An 18,213-nucleotide genomic window follows, 5' to 3' on the forward strand; every position below is an offset into this window, starting at 1 on the left:
TCAGAAAACACCAAACAGTTTTCTGCTTATCATTTGTAAAATAAATACATAATTTTTGGAGATTTAGTGAGTGTTTCTCAATATATATATTTTGTTACACACACAAACTATGTTAAAAGAACTTCACTAAGGTTGCAAAGTCAAGCACTCAGAAATGAGGAAATGCCAGAATGCAAATTGCTTGTACAACTTCAGTTCAGCCTCCTTGTGTCAAATTACAGTATTTAACTGTATGATTACATACTGTTTTCCCCCTGCCTCATTTAGTGTCCAGGACAGATTGTGCTCCGGGGATGAATAAGGGTTGTGGAATGAAGAATACTGTTGTCTGAAGGATCCCCTGCCTCAGCTGTTGCAGAAGTTGGAAGATGTGGACATATTGCAGATACTGGGATGAGTGGGCATAGGGCATAGCCCCATCCAAAATTTAAGGCCCACTGCCTCAAATGAGGGGGAGGAACCACAGAGTCCAGACAGCAAAAGATTCTGGGGGACAAAGAATGAAAAAACAGGGATGGGAGTGAGGGTCATAGAGCCAAAACAAGGGACAATGAGCAGAGATCCCCGGACAGAGACCACTACTTCAGAAGAACTCTCCCCAGAGACATGACATAACAAGGGGTTGGAAATAAGCCCCACAGTTGCAGAGCACCTTCCCCCCACCTCTTTGAGCATCCTCCTCCTCCTGGTCTGATTGATGGCCATCTTGCCAGTGCCAGGAGGAGGCTGATATGGAGGTCTCATGCCTCTGTAGGGCCATGGGTGGGGTGTGCATATACAAGGAAGTGTGGGGAGAAATACAATCAGAACATAGCAGGTTCTGGAGGAGCTGGAAGAGGGGCTGCAGCCTGAAGCTCGCTACATAGATGTGTCCCAGGGGGGGGTCTCGGTGCAAAAGGGGCAAGTGCCGGGAGACTCTGTGAAGCACGCCAACCACATGCCCATGCTCACAGCTCCATAGAGGAGCTACCAGCTGAATTCCCCGGAAGGCTGAGGGACTAATGTAGAATACAAGATGGGCCACTGGGGCTCCCAGCCTTCTGTAGGTGGCAATACAGCTGTAGCTGCTGCCACTTGGTGTTGGGGCAGGACACAAGAGCAAGGACATGGAGCATGAACCATGGACAAGTATAGATGTTTTCAGGCACAGTTCAGAGATGGACTAGCTGAATGGCATTCAGCCTACTGGGTGATGGCATTGGAGATCTCTAGTGGACTAGGAAAATGTGTTGCAAATGAGGCAAGGGATGCCATGATGAGAAAAGATGGTCTCATGGTTAAGGCACTTGAATGTTGGCCTTGAGAATTAGATTCTATCCCTGCCTCTGCCAAAGAGTTCCAGTGTGTTGCTGGGCAAGTCACTTAAACCAGACTTTTCACTGATGGTCACTAATTGTGTGTCCTCAATTTTTTATTGTGTGATATGAGACCCTGGGGTCTCAGGAGCACTGAGCTGCAACTGAAAATTTGGAGCTGTGCTTTGAACATATAAAGTGGTTTATAATGTTAAATATTCCGAAGGAAAAAAACAGGTCCTAGTTGTCTCAAGTTTGGCAGTCAAAATTAGTGGATTAATTTTTACTTTAACTTCTGTGTCTCAGGCAATCTTCATTTTGGCATTTCCTAACATTTGAGTGCTTGCCTTTGCAACCTTAATAACATTCTTTTAAATATGGTTTTGTGTGCAATTTACTAGGCTTTTAAAAAAGGAAACTGAATAGCATCATATGGATTTGCAAAAATGAGAAGAGACGTGGAAAAGTAAAAGTAGGACAGAGAACATAGTTCAGACTCCTCTGGGGATATTGCTGTTACACTCTCTAATGCTGCTGTAGCATGACTCAAATGCTGCTGGCATTCAGTCATGGCTTTTTAACCTTGCTGTAATTTATACTCTGAATGTGATAAAAGAACATTCTCAACTAATACACTCAGTCCATTATTATTTGAAAAGTCTAATGTGTTAAAGTGTGCAGCATCTTATTCCAAAGAACTGAACCAATACAATTTTCCTTAGAAATGGCATTTATATTGACATGACATGTATTCAAGGCAGTAATGTAAATACTTTTTAAAGAAAAATATTTTTCCTTTCTGACTCTCCAAGACTCCCATAATCCAATGGTGCTAAAGGTGTGACCCTATTTTTTTCTTATGAAGTCTCTATTGCTTTTTAATGTTGGAAGATATTGGTGCTTCATGTTACATTGTGATATTAATATGTCCAGCATTTTTAACTTGTGTAATGGTTTATTGGCTTGCAGCCTGGAATAAGTGCAGTTGTTCTGAGAAATAAATGTCCATCTCCATAATTGTCTTTTACTGTGACAGCTGCCATACAGTGACTCTTCAGTCATCATCTTCCCCTTTACTCTCTCACCACCCACTCACTGTTATCAGAGAAGGTCTCCAAATGGCATTGCTGTACAAGTTTATCAACCACAGATCAGTAAGCTGAACTCGGATATTAACAGTATTCCTGTCCCCCAAGAACTTCAGAGCTTCAAATAAGTAATCTAAAATTTTGCTCCTTAGATGCCTCTCTCTCTCATCTTCCTATGCACTACTGCAAATGTGCTGTTTTCCTGTGTTTTAATATTTTTGTTTGTTAATCAATGATTTTAAAAAATGCATTGATGGTGGTAAGAATATGTTTAAATAACTTCAACACTCACTATCACACTGGAATTTCCAGATGGGGCTGAATATTTTGAGGTCTGCATTTACTGCGTGCCACAATACAGAGCAGGTGTTGGGGAGGGTAGAAATACATATATATTTAAGAGTTACTAATTGGCCCTTGTTAATACTCTTTCCAGTCTCATAATACAATTGCGTATTGACTTCAGAATTACAAAGATTGTCAAAAATATGCACACAAAAACGTAATTTCTCTCTCACTTAGGCCCATATTAAAATAACTATATGATGTCTGTGGGTGAAATCCATTATACCTACATAAAACCTCTGTATTTAGGCTTTAAGTGGGTGGAGTGTGGAGAGATTTTTGGAGGTGAAATCTATTCCTTATACCCGAAACCCAGAGCTGATGAGTGGAGCGGCTGCAGAAACTCCCATGGCTACTATTTCAGCCTATAGGCTATGAAAGTGACAGCTCTTCATGCTAACAGGTTTCAGAGTAGCAGCCGTGTTAGTCTGTATTCGCAAAAAGAAAAGGAGTACTTGTGGCACCTTAGAGACTAACAAATTTATTAGAGCATAAGCTTTCGTGAGCTACAGCTCACTTCATCCGATGAAGTGAGCTGTAGCTCACGAAAGCTTATGCTCTAATAAATTTGTTAGTCTCTAAGGTGCCACAAGTACTTCTCTTCATACTAGTTGCATCGGATATTTGGGCCACTGGATCAGCATAAAAGTGGATCCCTTGACTCCTTCTTAGTTCATCCCCATTGCAGTCCTTCATAAAGGTTTATGCAGTAGTAAGATGGTGAACTATTCTGCAGTGCATGGGAACTGTACATTTACTCTGTCTGCAGACACCCCTTTTCCAATTCTACCTAGAGATTAAATGATGCAGAGGGCTACATCAAGGCACGTCTGTGGCAGAGTAGGAGTTGAACTGAGCTCTCCCAAGTTCTAGACTAGTACCCTTGCCACTGGGCTACTGTTCTTCATAGTTTACATCTGTACGTTTAGTTAAGAAACTCTATGGATATTTGAATATTTATGAACCTTCTCTTAAATGTTAATCTCTGTACTTTTAAATGTTTAGATTTTAACTGTAACATTATTTGGTAAACTAGCAGCCATAACAAAAGTTACAAAGTTTTTATGTGTTAACTATACTATGATAACTTGGTTTTGTTGTGCAGAGCTGTGTGGGTTATAATATACAGTGTAATTATTCATAGATATGAGTTGGGTATAATACCAGCGGCTGATAAATCAATATACAAACATTTTAAACAATCTGTAACATTTGTGGTGGCAAATCAGCCACCTTCTTCTTCACCCTCAGAGCAGCCAACTGGCTTTAGTGGATGGATCAGTGGTGACTGGCTTTAGTGGATGGATCAGACTTGAAGAGGAGAGACTCTACAGAGGGCCCATAACAGCAAGCTCACTAAGCTGGTGTTTAAGAATTCCGCATTTCATAGATTTGCACCACTTGGGAACTGAAATATCAGAAGAAAACCAGATCTCTTGTAATTTTATTCTCATAAACAGCATTTGAAAATATAATGGCAAATAAACACAAATATTACACACCATGCATATGTCAAATATAGATGGGAGGCCATGCATTTGGGTTTTTTTCTTTTAGAGAGGGGAGAGGGACCTGCATATGTTCATTCCTACCCCATTTAGGAAAGGAGATGCGCATATTCTTGTTATGCTCATTCCCACCCATTTATTTATATGTAAAACACACACACATGCTTATTTTACTTTTTGTATTTTCTAACATTCAAGAATAAAGTCTTGAACAAGCACTCCAAACTAAACAGATGGGTCCAGAAAGAAAAAATGATGACTAAATCTGATTAGTTGTTGTCATCAACAAAATAAACATTGTGACAGAGATATCAGCTATCATGTTTTATTTTTTAATGTCCTTGATGCTAATGGAAGTTAATGTTTATGGAGCATAGTTGAGCAAGAAGTATGTAATCCAAATGTTAGCAAGAGGAACATTTTTATTTTATTTTTAATCCTGGAAGGCCATGAGATTGTAATTTTCTTTTCATTAATTAGGTTTATATCACATCGATCACCATGGCATTTTCAGTACCAAAGACTCAGTCAGTGTTGGACACAAATGTCCAGTCATCTATTTCATTCCCCCGTTAAAATGCAAGGGGAAACCACCCAGGAAAACAGTTCTAGTGGTGTAAAATTCTTCCTCACCCTTGACCGGGGTGAAAGTAAAATCCAGCTCTTACTGGTACGGGGCCGCTCTGGCCCCCCGAGAAGGGGCAGGGCCTTGGGTGGAAGGGGCGGGGCTTGGAGGTCAGTGTCTCCCAGCCAGTCCATCTGTGCTCCCTGGCCCGTGCCACCGGGGGTTCCAACAGTGCTTTAAATGGCCCAGGGCTCCAACCAGAGCTGCCACAGTAGCAGCGGCGGCCAGAGCCCCAGGCCCTTTTAAATTGTGGCCCCAGGGCAGCTGCTACTTTCCTCCTCCCCCACCATCGGCAGCTTGGGGCAAAAAGGGCAGCCCTGTCGGGTCATCACTGCCCCTTTTGTGCCTCCCCATTGGCGGCCCTGCTGGTAGGGACTCAGCAGGGCTGCCGATGGGGGGGTCACAAAAGGGGCAGTGACTTTAAAGTCAGTGGTAGGGGCTGGTACTGGTGGCTGCCTTTTACCGGTACGCCCTTACTTTCGCCCCTGCCCTTGACCTTTCTCAGAAGAAAATGTGCTGCTGAAGCAAAGACCTGATATTTCTTCTCTTCATGGAGAGCAATACTTGAGTTGTCTTATATTGCTGTCTCTTACCTCCTATTGAAAAACGTATCTTAAATCGCAGTCTTTAGTGCAATGTAATTATTTATTTATTGCTGTCACTGGCATGTCTACCTTTTACTTGACTGTGTGAGACTTACATACATCCCTTCACCTTAGGTTGTTGAATGTAATGAGCTGCCTAAGCTTATTTCTCTGTATTTAGCTATATGTTGTGTGTTGGGGTGTATGTTTTCCCTCTCTTAACATGGATATAAATCCATACTGAAATTAGATTAGGTACCTCAGTGTTTTTCATTTTTTTAATAGGGACATTAATTAATATGAAAAGGAGTTATGTACATTGGTCAAATTGGACAGTCTCTACGTAAAAGAATAAATGGACACAAATCAGAAGTCAAGAATTATAACATTCAAAAACCAGTCGGAGAACACTTCAGTCTCTCTGGTCACTCGATTTACAGACCTAAAAGTGGCAATTCTTCAACAAAAAAAACTTCAGAAACAGACTCCAAGGAGAGACTGCTGAATTGGAATTAATTTGCAAACTGGACACCATTAATTTAGGCTTGAATAAAGACTGGGAGTGGATGTGTCATTACACAAAGTAACAGGTTTCAGAGTAGCAGCCGTGTTAGTCTGTATTCGCAAAAAGAAAAGGAGTACTTGTGGCACCTTAGAGACTAACAAATTTATTTGAGCATAAGCTTTCGTGAGCTACAGCTCACTTCATCGGATGCATTTGGTGGAAAATACAGAGGGGAGATTGATATACACACACACACACAGAACATGAAACAATGGGTTTTATCATACACACTGTAAGGAGAGTGATCACTTAAGATAAGCCATCACCAGCAGCGGGGGGGGGGGGGGGGGAGGAGGAAAACCTTTCATGGTGACAAGCAAGGTAGGCTATTTCCAGCAGTTAACAAGAATATCTGAGGAACAGTGGGGGATGGGGTGGGGGGGAGAAATAACATGGGGAAATAGTTTTACTTTGTGTAATGACTCATCCATTCCCAGTCTCTATTCAAGCCTAAGTTAATTGTATCCAGTTTGCAAATTAATTCCAATTCAGCAGTCTCTCGTTGGAGTCTGTTTTTGAAGTTTTCTTGTTAAAGAATTGCCACTTTTAGGTCTGTAATCAAGTGACCAAAGAGACTGAAGTGTTCTCCGACTGGTTTTTGAATGTTATAATTCTTGACATCTGATTTGTGTCCATTCATTCTTTTACGTAGAGACTGTCCAGTTTGACCAATGTACATGGCAGAGGGGCATTGCTGGCACATGATGGCATATATCACATTGGTAGACGTGCAGGTGACTAAGCCTCTGATAGTATGCCTGATGTGATTAGGCCCTATCCTGGTGTCCCCTGAACAGATATGTGGGGACAGTTGGCAACGGGCTTTGTTGCGAGGGTAGGTTCCTGGGTTAGTGGTTCTGTTGTGTCATTGCTGGTGAGTATTTGCTTCAGGTTGGGAGGCTGTCTGTAAGCAAAGACTGGCCTGTCTCCCAAGATCTGTGAGAGTGATGGGTCGTCCTTTAGGATAGGTTGTAGATCCTTGATCATGCGTTGGAGAGGTTTTAGTTGGGGGCTGAAGGTGATGGCTAGTGGCGTTCTGTTATTTTCTTCTTTGGGCCTGTCCTGTAGTAGGTGACTTCTGGGTACTTTTCTGGCTCTGTCAATCTGTTTCTTCACTTCAGCAGGTGGGTATTGTAGTTGTAGGAATGCATGATAGAGATCTTGTAGGTGTTTGTCTCTGTCTGAGGGGTTGGAGCAAATGCGGTTATATCGTAGAGCTTGGCTGTAGACAATGGATCGTGTGGTATGATCTGGATGAAAGCTAGAGGCATGTAGGTAGGAATAGCGGTCAGTAGGTTTCCGATATAGGGTGGTGGTTATGTGACCATCGCTTATTAGAACTGTAGTGTCCAGAAGTGGATCTCTTGTGTGGACTGGTCCAGGCTGAGGTTGATGGTTGGATGGAAATTGTTGAAATCCTGGTGGAATTCCTCAAGGGCTTCTTTTCCATGGGTCCAGATGATGAAGATGTCATCAATGTAGCGCAAGTAGAGTAGGGGCATTAGGGGACGAGAGCTGAGGAAGCATTGTTCTAAGTCAGCCATAAAAATGTTGGCATACTGTGGGGCCATGCGGGTACCCATCGCAGTGCCGCTGATTTGAAGGTCTACATTGTCCCCAAATGTGAAATAGTTATGGGTGAGGACAAAGTCAAAGTGCAGCCACCAGGTTAGCCGTGACATTATCGGGGATAGTGTTCCTGACGGCTTGTAGTCCATCTTTGTGTGGAATGTTGGTGTAGAGGGCTTCTACATCCATAGTGGCTAGGATGGTGTTTTTAGGAAGATCACCAATGGATTGTAGTTTCCTCAGGAAGTCAGTGGTGTCTCGAAGATAGCTGGGAGTGGTGGTAACGTAGGGCCTGAGGAGGGAGTCTACATAGCCAGACAATCCTGCTGTCAGGGTGCCAATGCCTGAGATGATGGGGCGTCCAGGATTTCCAGGTTTATGGATCTTGGGTAGCAGATAGAATACCCCAGGTTAGGGTTCTAGGGGTGTGTCTGTGTGGATTTGTTCTTGTGCTTTTTCAGGGAGTTTCTTGAGCAAATGCTGTAGTTTCTTTTGGTAACTCTCAGTGGGATCAGAGGGTAATGGCTTGTAGAAAGTGGTGTTGGAGAGCTGCCTAGTAGCCTCTTGTTCATACTCCGACCTATTCATGATGACGACAGCACCTCCTTTGTCAGCCTTTTTGATTATGATGTCAGAGTTGTTTGAGGCTGTGGATGGCATTGTGTTCTGCACGGCTGAGGTTATGGGACAAGCGATGCTGCTTTTCCACAATTTCAGCTCGTGCATGTCGGCGGGAGCACTCTATGTAGAAGTCCAGTCTGTTGTTTCGACCTTCAGGAGGAGTCCACCCAGAATCCTTCTTTTTGTAGTGTTGGTAGGAAGTTCTCTGTGGGTTAATATGTTGGTCAGAGGTGTGTTGGAAATATTCCTTGAGTCTGAGACATCGAAAATAGGATTCTAGGTCACCACAGAACTGTATCATGTTCGTGGGGGTGGAGGGGCAAAAGGAGAGGCCCCGAGATAGGACAGATTCTTCTGCTGGGCTAAGAGTATAGTTGGATAGATTAACAATATTGCTGGGTGGGTTACGGGAACCACACAACAGAACCACTAACCCAGGAACCTATCCTTGCAACAAAGCCCGTTGCTAACTCTGCCCACATATCTATTCAGGGGACACCATCATAGGGCCTAATCACATCAGCCAGACTATTGGGCTCATTCACGTGCGCATCTACCAATGTGATATATGCCATCATGTGCCAGCAATGCCCCTCTGCCATGTACATTGGTCAAACTGGACAGTCTCTACGTAAAATAAATGGACACAAATCAGACGTCAAGAATTATAACATTCAAAAACCAGTCAGCAAACACTTCAATCTCTCTGGTCACTTGATTACAGACCTGAGGGTGGCTATTCTTCAACAAAAAAACTTCAAAAACAGACTCCAACGAGAGACTGCGGAATTGGAATTAATTTGCAAACTCGATACAATTAACTTAGGCTTGAATAGAGACTGGGAATGGATGAGTCATTACACAAAGTAAAACTATTTCTCCATGTTATTTCTTCCCCCCACCCCACCCCCCACTGTTCCTCAGATGTTCTTGTTAACTGCTGGAAGTAGCCTACCTTGCTTGTCACCATGAAAGGTTTTCCTCCCTCCCCCCTGCTGCTGGTGATGGCTCATCTTAGGTGATCACTCTCCTTACAGTGTGTATGATAAAACCCATTGTTTCATGTTCTCTGTGTGTGTATATAAATCTCCCCTCTGTATTTTCCACCAAATGCATCCGATGAAGTGAGCTGTAGCTCACGAAAGCTTATGCTCAAATAAATTTGTTAGTCTCTAAGGTGCCACAAGTACTCCTTTTCTTTTTGTAATTAATATGAGATTATTAAAAAGAGTTTGTGGTTTTTGGATTTTTTTAAATAAATCTAATTTGTTTTTCACATTTACTGCTGTTTAATTGTCCAAACTGAATGAATGAAGAGTAAAAAGTAAAGCAGAAGAGGCTGTTTTACTTCCTGATTTCACGTAATATTACAGTGGTGTTTGGATTTATGTTGCAATCACTGCAGAGGAATATTTAAATATAAACAAAACCTGTTTGTTTTTTACAGATAATATATCTTTTATAAAACTTATTTCCAAACGCTAATTTTTGGGTCCAGACTACCTGACATTGAGTTGAGTGGGATGATACACGTATGTAAAATTGCATGTGTGTTTTCAGGATTGAGATCTTTAGTTGTGTCCTAAAGCCTTTCCAGAAGATGCCACTGGGCTACAGGGTGAAATCTTGGCTCTATCAAAGTAGATGACAAAATTCCATTAACTTAAATGGGGCCAGACCTTCACAGCTAATCTTTTTTTTACTCCCTTTGCTGCTGAAATTTGAATTCATTTTAACAATAGTTTTCTATGGAATGCCAGTTCATGTCAAGAAAAAACAGCTATGCTGAAAGAGAGAGTTTTTTCTTACATCTGTTATACCTGTCAGCCGAGACAGTTAAGCACGGGCTTCATTTATAAGTTTAAAGGAACTGAGAGTGAAATCATTACCCTACTGAAGTCAGTCATTTTAAAAATAAGTTAATCATTTATTCTGGGTAAATTTTTCTCATTTAGCTCTTTTCCTGCTTCTTTCACACTCTATTCCTGAATCAGTTTCCCATCATTATCCTTGCTAACAGAATAGTTGCAGAGCAGAAGTGAAGGATGCCAGGCTTCTCCTACCTCAAGAAGCAAAAGATATGCAGCTGTCTGTAGTCAGTTGTGACTTCAACCACGGCCACTGTCTATGAGATCACTTGAATGTTTTGATCTCCATTGGACCCACATGTGGAATTTAAATTGTTTTTCTCTGAGTTTCAAATTACTGAATACTTCACCCCCAGAATGTTTTTCAGTAAGAAAATTCTATAAATTTGACATGCATTTCAAACAGCTTTTGCTTTGCAGGGTTATTGACGTACAGCGTGGAATTCCTGAAAGTGGTAATGATTATACAAAGAGTGGTGTTGAACTCACGTCCTGGTATGTATTTATTTCTAACAAAAGATTAGTGTATTTTGTATAATTGCGTAGTACTCCTAAATGGGGAGGGAAATGGAGGAAAGTAACATGAGATATTTACAGAAAGTAATGTGCAATAGAAAAAGAGGTTTATGATAGAAGTATAGTTATTGAGCCTGTATATGCAGTCTTCAAACTTTTAGGCAAGAAAAAACACAGTCCATATGTATTGTAGAATTAGGTGTAACGTTAGTGACTCAGTGGCAATAACCAAAGGCATGCTATCATTTACTGCTTTTTAGCTTTAAAATTTCTCATTTTACTCTGCTGTTTGTAATTGACTCTGAGATGATTGAAAATAATATGCTTCTCTGATGACTTTTGTCCTTCTCTTTTGGCAAATTTTGAATCTCTGCTTCCTCCCATGTTTCTAAGGAGCTTGAAATTTACATGGCTTTTGTTGTTTGTTGTTTACTTCTTTGCTTATGCACTTGCATCACTGTAGATGTCAGAACAACTCTTGGAATAGTGTTTATTAGTTTGCTGCTGCAGAACCAGTAAAATATTTTGACATTTTTGGATGTTTCTCAGTTTGGAAATAGTTTTTGCAGGTAAAAACAACAGCGGTATCTCCTGTAGATAGGTGTTTCTCTAAAGTGAGTGAAGGATCAATCAATGACCTAAATTTGTGCAGTTAACGCCAAAAATGGCCCCAATTCTTAGATCTGGCTGAGGTGCACTTAGCACAGACCCTGGAGGGAGAAGCTCTCTAATCCTGGGAATTACCACAGCATCTGGACTTCTCTAAGTTAAGCACAGTTGCTTATGGCCCCAAAGGGCTGTTGTGGCAGTGAGGAATATCTAAAGCATACTGATACTCTGGCCACACTGTCTTTTCCCTGGCAAGACTTCTCTGTCAAGGGAGGCCACAAAGGAAAGTGGTATAGAGTCCATCTGGCCAGATCCACCAGGTTTCTGGAAATGGCACAGAGAGGCTGTATCAGACCAGAGAAACTGGCCCAATGCCACCTCAGTGTTTTAGAGTGAGGGGCTAATCAGAATTTTGTCGCTTCGCAAGTATGTCATTGTCTTTGGAAAATAAGAACAACTCAATTTGTATGAGCCAAGTTTGGATTTGATCTCTGCCACATTTTTCTTACCTGCCCTGATAAAACTTTATAGCTCTGGGACTGTTCAGAATTTAAGTGTGGTGTTGGGTTCCTAACCTGACTGTCCAGACTGTGATGCAGTGAAGTGAACTTACACATTATGTGTAAAAAAATATTAGCATGAATACATTTTCTGTCCCAAATTATATGTATACCTATCAATTATAATTTCATGTCTTTTAATAAACTACGTTAAATGAATAAAATTAGTGAGTGTGTTTGGGTATTGGTTTTTGTTTAATTTTTCTCAATTACTCTTGACACTTCCTAATTTCAGAATGAAAAGTATAAAAACAGCATAATTCTCTCGTTATACAGGTGCAATTCAGTAGTATTGCATGTGTGTAACTCAGAGCAAAATTAAGCACCATGGATCTGATTCCTTTCGCACTTACACCAGTGCAAATCAGGAAAAATTCCATTGCCATAAGTGAGTTATATTGGTGTAAAGCTAGTATGAGAGCAGAACTGGGACCAGCATTTTTAAAGCGTCTCAAATCCAGCTGTCCTTACTTAAGAGCATTGAAATTGTCTTCTGCAGGCATTGACATTCACATCCTACTTGAGTGAATGGGGTTGGGGAAAACAGTGAATTTATCTTTTCTGCAGTTTGTGGGTGGCTAAAGACCATTCTGCGAGGCAAACTGATTTAGGTTATCAAGACTATCTTTGCAACAAAAAAACCTTAGACATATTCTTTTTGTTTTGCTTCCTATGGAAACTTAGACTAATTTGGAAAATTGATCTAAGAATAAAATGACTACGAATAATTCATTTATTAAGGAGGTTAATTTTTTAGCCTCCAATTTGTTAAATGTACCTTCTGTTCAGAGTTGTATGCTACATTTTAAAAAGTATTCTTGTTAGCCTTTTTGAATGCTAATATGAGAAAATGCAAAGCTACATGTTCAGTCCAGAAAAACTATGGCCGTGATCCTGCAAACACTAATGCATGGGTACTCGAACATAAGAAGTGCTGTATTGTGTCAGAGCAATGGTTCATCTATCCCAGTATCCTGTCTTCCAACTGTGAAGTTAAGTGCATGCATGGATCAGGGTTAGGGTTCTCACCTCCCTGCAAGATGAAGCTGTAAGTCAGTTTCTCCCTTGCTGAAAAGACCCTTGGAAACATTTATAGGGGTACGTAAACCCCTTTTATTTCTTTTGTTTCAGAGAAATAAATAATCAAGACATACTATGTAAGAAGACTATGTCAAACTGGAATTTTGTGAATTTTAATCCACTTAAAAAGTTAAATTATTTACTAAAAAAGGAAGCAGAACATTTAAATAAAAGGCCTCAATTTCTTAAAAATACAGTTAGATCAAAGGTTTTATTACTGCTTCATTTGGAGGGTTTTTTTTTTTTTGCACTTCACTTTAAAATAATTCTAGGTAAAAATGGTGTGCCAGTGGCAGAAAACTTCCGAATAGAAGCAGTCCCCCTACCAGAGAAAATCACAGATGGACAGGTACAAACTCGAACCCTCTACCTCTCTGTGGACCCTTACATGGTAAGTGAAAGAATTGAGGCAATGTCAGGAGATTTTCTAAAAATGATTTTACCTGAGTGCCAACCAGGATGTTTAGTGTGAACTACACAAACTACGAGTCAAACTTATCCCTGATATAACTCCATTCACTTATGTGGAGTTATATTAAGGGGGAATTTGGCATTAATGTGCCTATGGCTTATATAGGTTTTTATATATAAGAACGGGGTTATAATAGTCATGGGGTGAGGCAGAAGCAAAAATCAAAATTCCCTGATACTCATAAAAAGCCGTCAGCTAGGCCCAGACCCTCAGAGGTATTTAGGTGCTGAACTCCATGGGAAAACAGTGCCTAAATACCTTTGAAGATCTGGGCCTTATTTCCAAGCACAAAATTAGTACACTTAAATTCTATTTAGTTATCCAATTTTTACTTACATATGTGGGACCAGGTGCTTCTCTGCTCTGGATGGTGTAGGAGGGAGCAAAGAAAAAACAAACACAGCATGTGGAGGGGCCAGTGAGGCTGTCTCATGCTCCCTCACCCTTCTACCAATACCTGCAAAAACCCTTCCATATGAACAATATATAGTTGGGAGCGCTTTGGATTTGGGGGTGGAACTAGGCAGAGCCACCCTTAGCAATTTTTGCATGGGCCTGTAAAATAAAATTTTCAAACTTCATGAAGAAAAGGACTAGACGTACTCTTTTTTTTCAGAATATAAAGGAAAGATGAGACAACCCTGACATTTCTAGATTCCCCTAATCATAGAAGGCCCACAGCCATGGGCTTTAGAAGCACCACAGTTTTGCTCTGAATCCGAGTAGCAGCAGCAGCTCTATACAGAATAGTCCCTTCTTAATTTGACAGAAATTCTAATAGAAAATCCAGCAGAGTTAGTACTACCAGCCCACTACAAAATCTAGCACAACTATCTGGGCCTCAGGATTCACTCCAGCCTGCACTCTAGGCCTAGGTTGTGAGACCGCAAGAGGCCAATGACAGCAACCTGAAGGTCAATCCCACATCTGTGCCATTAAAGGAGGTAGCAGCAGCACCAACGCCCATCCAGAAGAGGCAGATCAGGAATGATGTGGAGGAAGGAGAGATGGGAGGGAGTGTGAAAGATGGCATTCCTGTCCCCCAAGAGTCCAGCTACCTTTCCAGCAACAATTTATGATTCAACATCCACTTTCAATGCTCGATTTCTAATGGAAAAAAGAATTAGGGTCCGATAGGGCAGCTGAACTCAAGTGGCCCAGATGTTTTCACAGAAGAAAGAAATAGGAAATCATATTCAAAACATAACCATGACATTTCATATTAAACCCATAATATCCTAAACCAACCATTCTGGGGTCCGAGTTGGTTGCCTACTAATAATGATTTGCATGGTTACATGAGAATAGGGTTGCCAGCCCTCCAGGATTCTCCAAGAATTAAAGATTAATCTTTAATTAAAGATTGTCTTGTGATAAAACCTCCAGGAATATGCCCAACCAAAACTGGTAACCCTACATACAAGACTCAGCTTTGATTATTGATCCTGGGCTTTTATTCCCTGGGCTGGCAGGAGCTATGATTATGCAAGAGCAGTATTCTTGGCCCCTTCTAGTGGAGGAGTACCCCATGTTTCTGTATAAAGTTCTCTTCATCTGATTAAGTACTATTGATTGGGTTTGAAGAGAATCTTAAGTCCTCATTGGCTAGAATTTTGTGTGTGGTGTGGTGCTTCAGGGTGTGTGTTTGTGGTGACACTATTGTGGAAAATAAAATGTCCTCCCTTTGTATCTAAGTGAATGAATGAAAGGAGAAATAAAGAATTAGGAAAAGAAGGTGAAAGTGGAGTTCTTATTGAAAGATTTTTGGAGTAGTCCTTTGTGCTTTGTTATTAAATGCATCCCACCCCAAGTTACTGAACATGTAAAGAAAGCTTGTGTACATCATCACGCAAGAATCTCCTCATTAGAGCCGTGTCTTTTAGCGCTGCCGCATGAATGAAGACACAGGTTCTGATTACCTCCTGCCCTGGCAGTTGTCTGAGGTGGCTGATGGTGGGGGCATCGGAGTTGTGGAGGAGAGCAAACACGCTAATTTTGCTAAAGGAGATATTGTAACTTCTTTCAACTGGCCCTGGCAGACAAAGGTCATTCTAGATGGAAGACTCCTCCAAAAGGTAACATACCTAACTATATAGAAAATTAAGTTAGTGTGTACATGGTTTTTCTCTATTTTAAAAAAAATCTTTTGTTTGCATGTGACAATTGATTCTTTTATTTTAAAGATATGTCAAGAACAAAGCAGTGCTAATAAAGTAACCAGTTACTACAAAGCAGATCAAATTACGTTTGGCAAAGTCTACATTAATTTCTCTTTTCCTTGTAAGAAGCAATTAGGAATTCCTTTTCCTGCCACTAAACAATCCAATGTTAATGAAATTATTAAATTCATCAGCATCTTCTCTGAGGCTGCTGTTAAGGTTTGTCCATTAATCATGCAAACTCCAGGTAGAACTTTTGACACCTGAACACCAACATGTCTTACTACTATGTTCTTAATTTAATTGGTGTTGGTCCTGCTTTGAGCAGGGGATTGGACTAGATGCCCTCCTGAGGGCTCTTCCAACCCTAATATTCTATGATTCTAACACATTTTGTATTAAATGCAAAAAGCATACATTAGTGAAACCTTGTAAAATCTCAAGCACACCCACAAAGGTAAGGCTATTCAAAGTCACAGTTCTGTAATGGCTATAACTTGGCCCTTTTGCACATACAATATTTAAGATATTGCATTTTCACAATAGAAAATAGAAAACTTCTGAACTTGAGGTAGAACTTGGCTTTCTGGAAACATTTGTTTTAGGACTATTGGTTTCATTAACTTCAAGAAATGAAAACCCTGCTTCAGCATCCTTCAGGCCATCATGGGTGTAGTTCAACATTGTTAACTATTTTCTGTCTCTGAACTGGTATTTGACCATGGCATAATTTTACATCTTACCATCTAATTGCTAAAAATTGTTAAGTTTCTTGTGAGTGACTTTTTGTTAGAAGCATTTTGGAAAAAAAAAATCCTATTTATGTTCCACTTTTTTGTTACCTTGTTGTTGAAGTATTATAGTAGGTCTGACAGGTAGTGCACAGGAGGCTTCTGAATACAGGTTTGTAGTTTGTCTGAACTAAACAGCCTGGGTTATTTTGTACTTGTGTTTATTTAAAATGTGGTCATCCTAAAATCTGCAGTCAACAAATAATAATAATCCAAAATCTCACTTTAAATTTTTTTTTCTTGTGTAGCTTGATCCACAACTTGTTGATGGCCACCTCTCCTACTTTCTTGGTGCAGCTGGCATTACTGGGCTGACCTCCTTTCTAGGAATAAAAGAGAAGGGACATGTGTCTCTAGGTGCTAATCAGACAATGGTTGTCAGTGGTGCTGCTGGTGCCTGTGGTTCTCTGGCTGGTCAGGTAAACAGGTTTAAGATTTGCAAGAGAATGAGCTATTACTTCTAAGTTCTGTCTTGTGAGATGTGCCTTCTTGTAACTTCACTGATTTCACTGGAGTTACATCCACTTGCTTATTTCATCGGTAAATTTGACTCACAGTCAATGGGGGGTGGTATTTATGCTGAATGTATTTTGGTGTAGAACTTCAGATTCTTGAAACTGGGAGGGGAAAAGTTGAGTATGATGATTACTTTGTCACTGGCTTGAAAGTAAACAAATAGATTTACTGCCTAGTAGTCTGCCCCCAACTTCTAATTGCCTACCTGTTTACTTAATAAACTAATTTTCATTTTGAAAAATATTTTTCCAGATTTTTGTAGTGTTTAGTTGTCCATCTTATGGACTTTGGAATGTTATGATAAGGTACATTCTTACCAAATGTTGTGTTAAAGGCTGCTGGAGTATGGATGTGTTCACCCCTGCATTAGGATGATATGGCCAGTGAAAAGCATAGTAAATACTTTCATATGTTGCTTTGGATGACATTACATAAGAATGACCAAACTGGGTCAGATCAATGGTCCATCTAATCCGGTATCCTGTCTTTTAACACTGGCCGAAGCCAGATGCTTCAGAGAGAATGAACAGAACAGGGCAATTATTGAATGATCCGTCCCTTGTTGTCCAGAGGCTTAGGGACACCGAGAGCATGGAGTTGTGTCCCTGACCATCCTGGTTAACAGCCGTTGATGGATCTATCCTATCCTTTCCTATCCATTTTTTATATTTTATTGGTATAATTCTCTAAAAAGGTAGTAATATTATTTATCCTCCCAAGCTTTCCAGAGTAAGGTATATACACAGCATCCAACAAGTAAACTTAAAACAAGTCCAATTCAAACACGAACTGTTACACCACAGCATTTGAACAAATACATAAAATCAGAGTATATTTACATTTTGATTTTCCAATCTTTTTACTGGAGACCCAATTACTGGAGGGGAAATGGTGCTTGACATTTGGCAGTCTTAAATTGTATTCAGCCCTGAAGTACTGGTGTCTGTAATTCTGCTGGTTAAAATTCTGGTGATTACAGGGTACTGAAATGTGGGCAGATTGATGGCCTCACTGTTTTGTTTATGGTGTTTTTGCAGATTGGCCGCCTAGAGGGCTGCTCTAGAGTGGTAGGAATCTGTGGTACAGATGAGAAGTGCTCCATTTTGGTCTCAGAAATGGGGTTTGATGCGGCTATCAATTACAAGAAGGGGAATGTGGCAGAGCAGCTGCATGAACTCTGCCCAGCTGGTGTGGATGTTTACTTTGATAATGTTGGTGGAGACATCAGTGATGCAGTTATAAATCAGGTGCCTATACCCGCTGTCCTGTTTATACCCCTGCCGCCTCTCAAATTCTTCATGCATCTTTTGGAATGAGTGTAATATAAACCAGCTTGCATTAATTCCTGAAAGATAGGAAAACCTTCCCTTCCCACATGTACCTGACATACTGAATGTGATTGAGTCAAACTGTCCAAACATCAGAGACATAAGCCTATCATG

At 40.6% G+C, this 18,213-nt stretch overlaps 1 protein-coding gene across 6 annotated transcripts in view; it reads left to right on the plus strand.

Moving 5' to 3' along the window:
* Positions 1 to 18,213, plus strand: part of PTGR2 (prostaglandin reductase 2) — a 42,640-nt gene that overhangs the window by 13,832 nt on the left and 10,595 nt on the right. For 4 of the 6 annotated variants that reach the window (XM_038405598.2, XM_043517522.1, XM_038405597.2 and 1 more), the window contains 5 exons: positions 10,489 to 10,563; positions 13,106 to 13,224; positions 15,189 to 15,380; positions 16,504 to 16,674; positions 17,809 to 18,018. In XM_038405598.2, the coding sequence (XP_038261526.1) occupies positions 10,527 to 10,563; positions 13,106 to 13,224; positions 15,189 to 15,380; positions 16,504 to 16,674; positions 17,809 to 18,018 (729 nt within the window). In that variant the 5' untranslated portion in view covers positions 10,489 to 10,526. Of the gene's footprint in view, positions 1 to 3,957; positions 4,167 to 10,488; positions 10,564 to 13,105; positions 13,225 to 15,188; positions 15,381 to 16,503; positions 16,675 to 17,808; positions 18,019 to 18,213 lie in introns of those variants that run through there. The other 2 variants (XM_043517523.1, XM_043517524.1) reach the window with 2 other exon arrangements.

The sequence above is a fragment of the Dermochelys coriacea genome, chromosome 6 (assembly GCF_009764565.3).
Source record: "Dermochelys coriacea isolate rDerCor1 chromosome 6, rDerCor1.pri.v4, whole genome shotgun sequence".
NCBI lineage: Eukaryota > Metazoa > Chordata > Testudines > Dermochelyidae > Dermochelys > Dermochelys coriacea.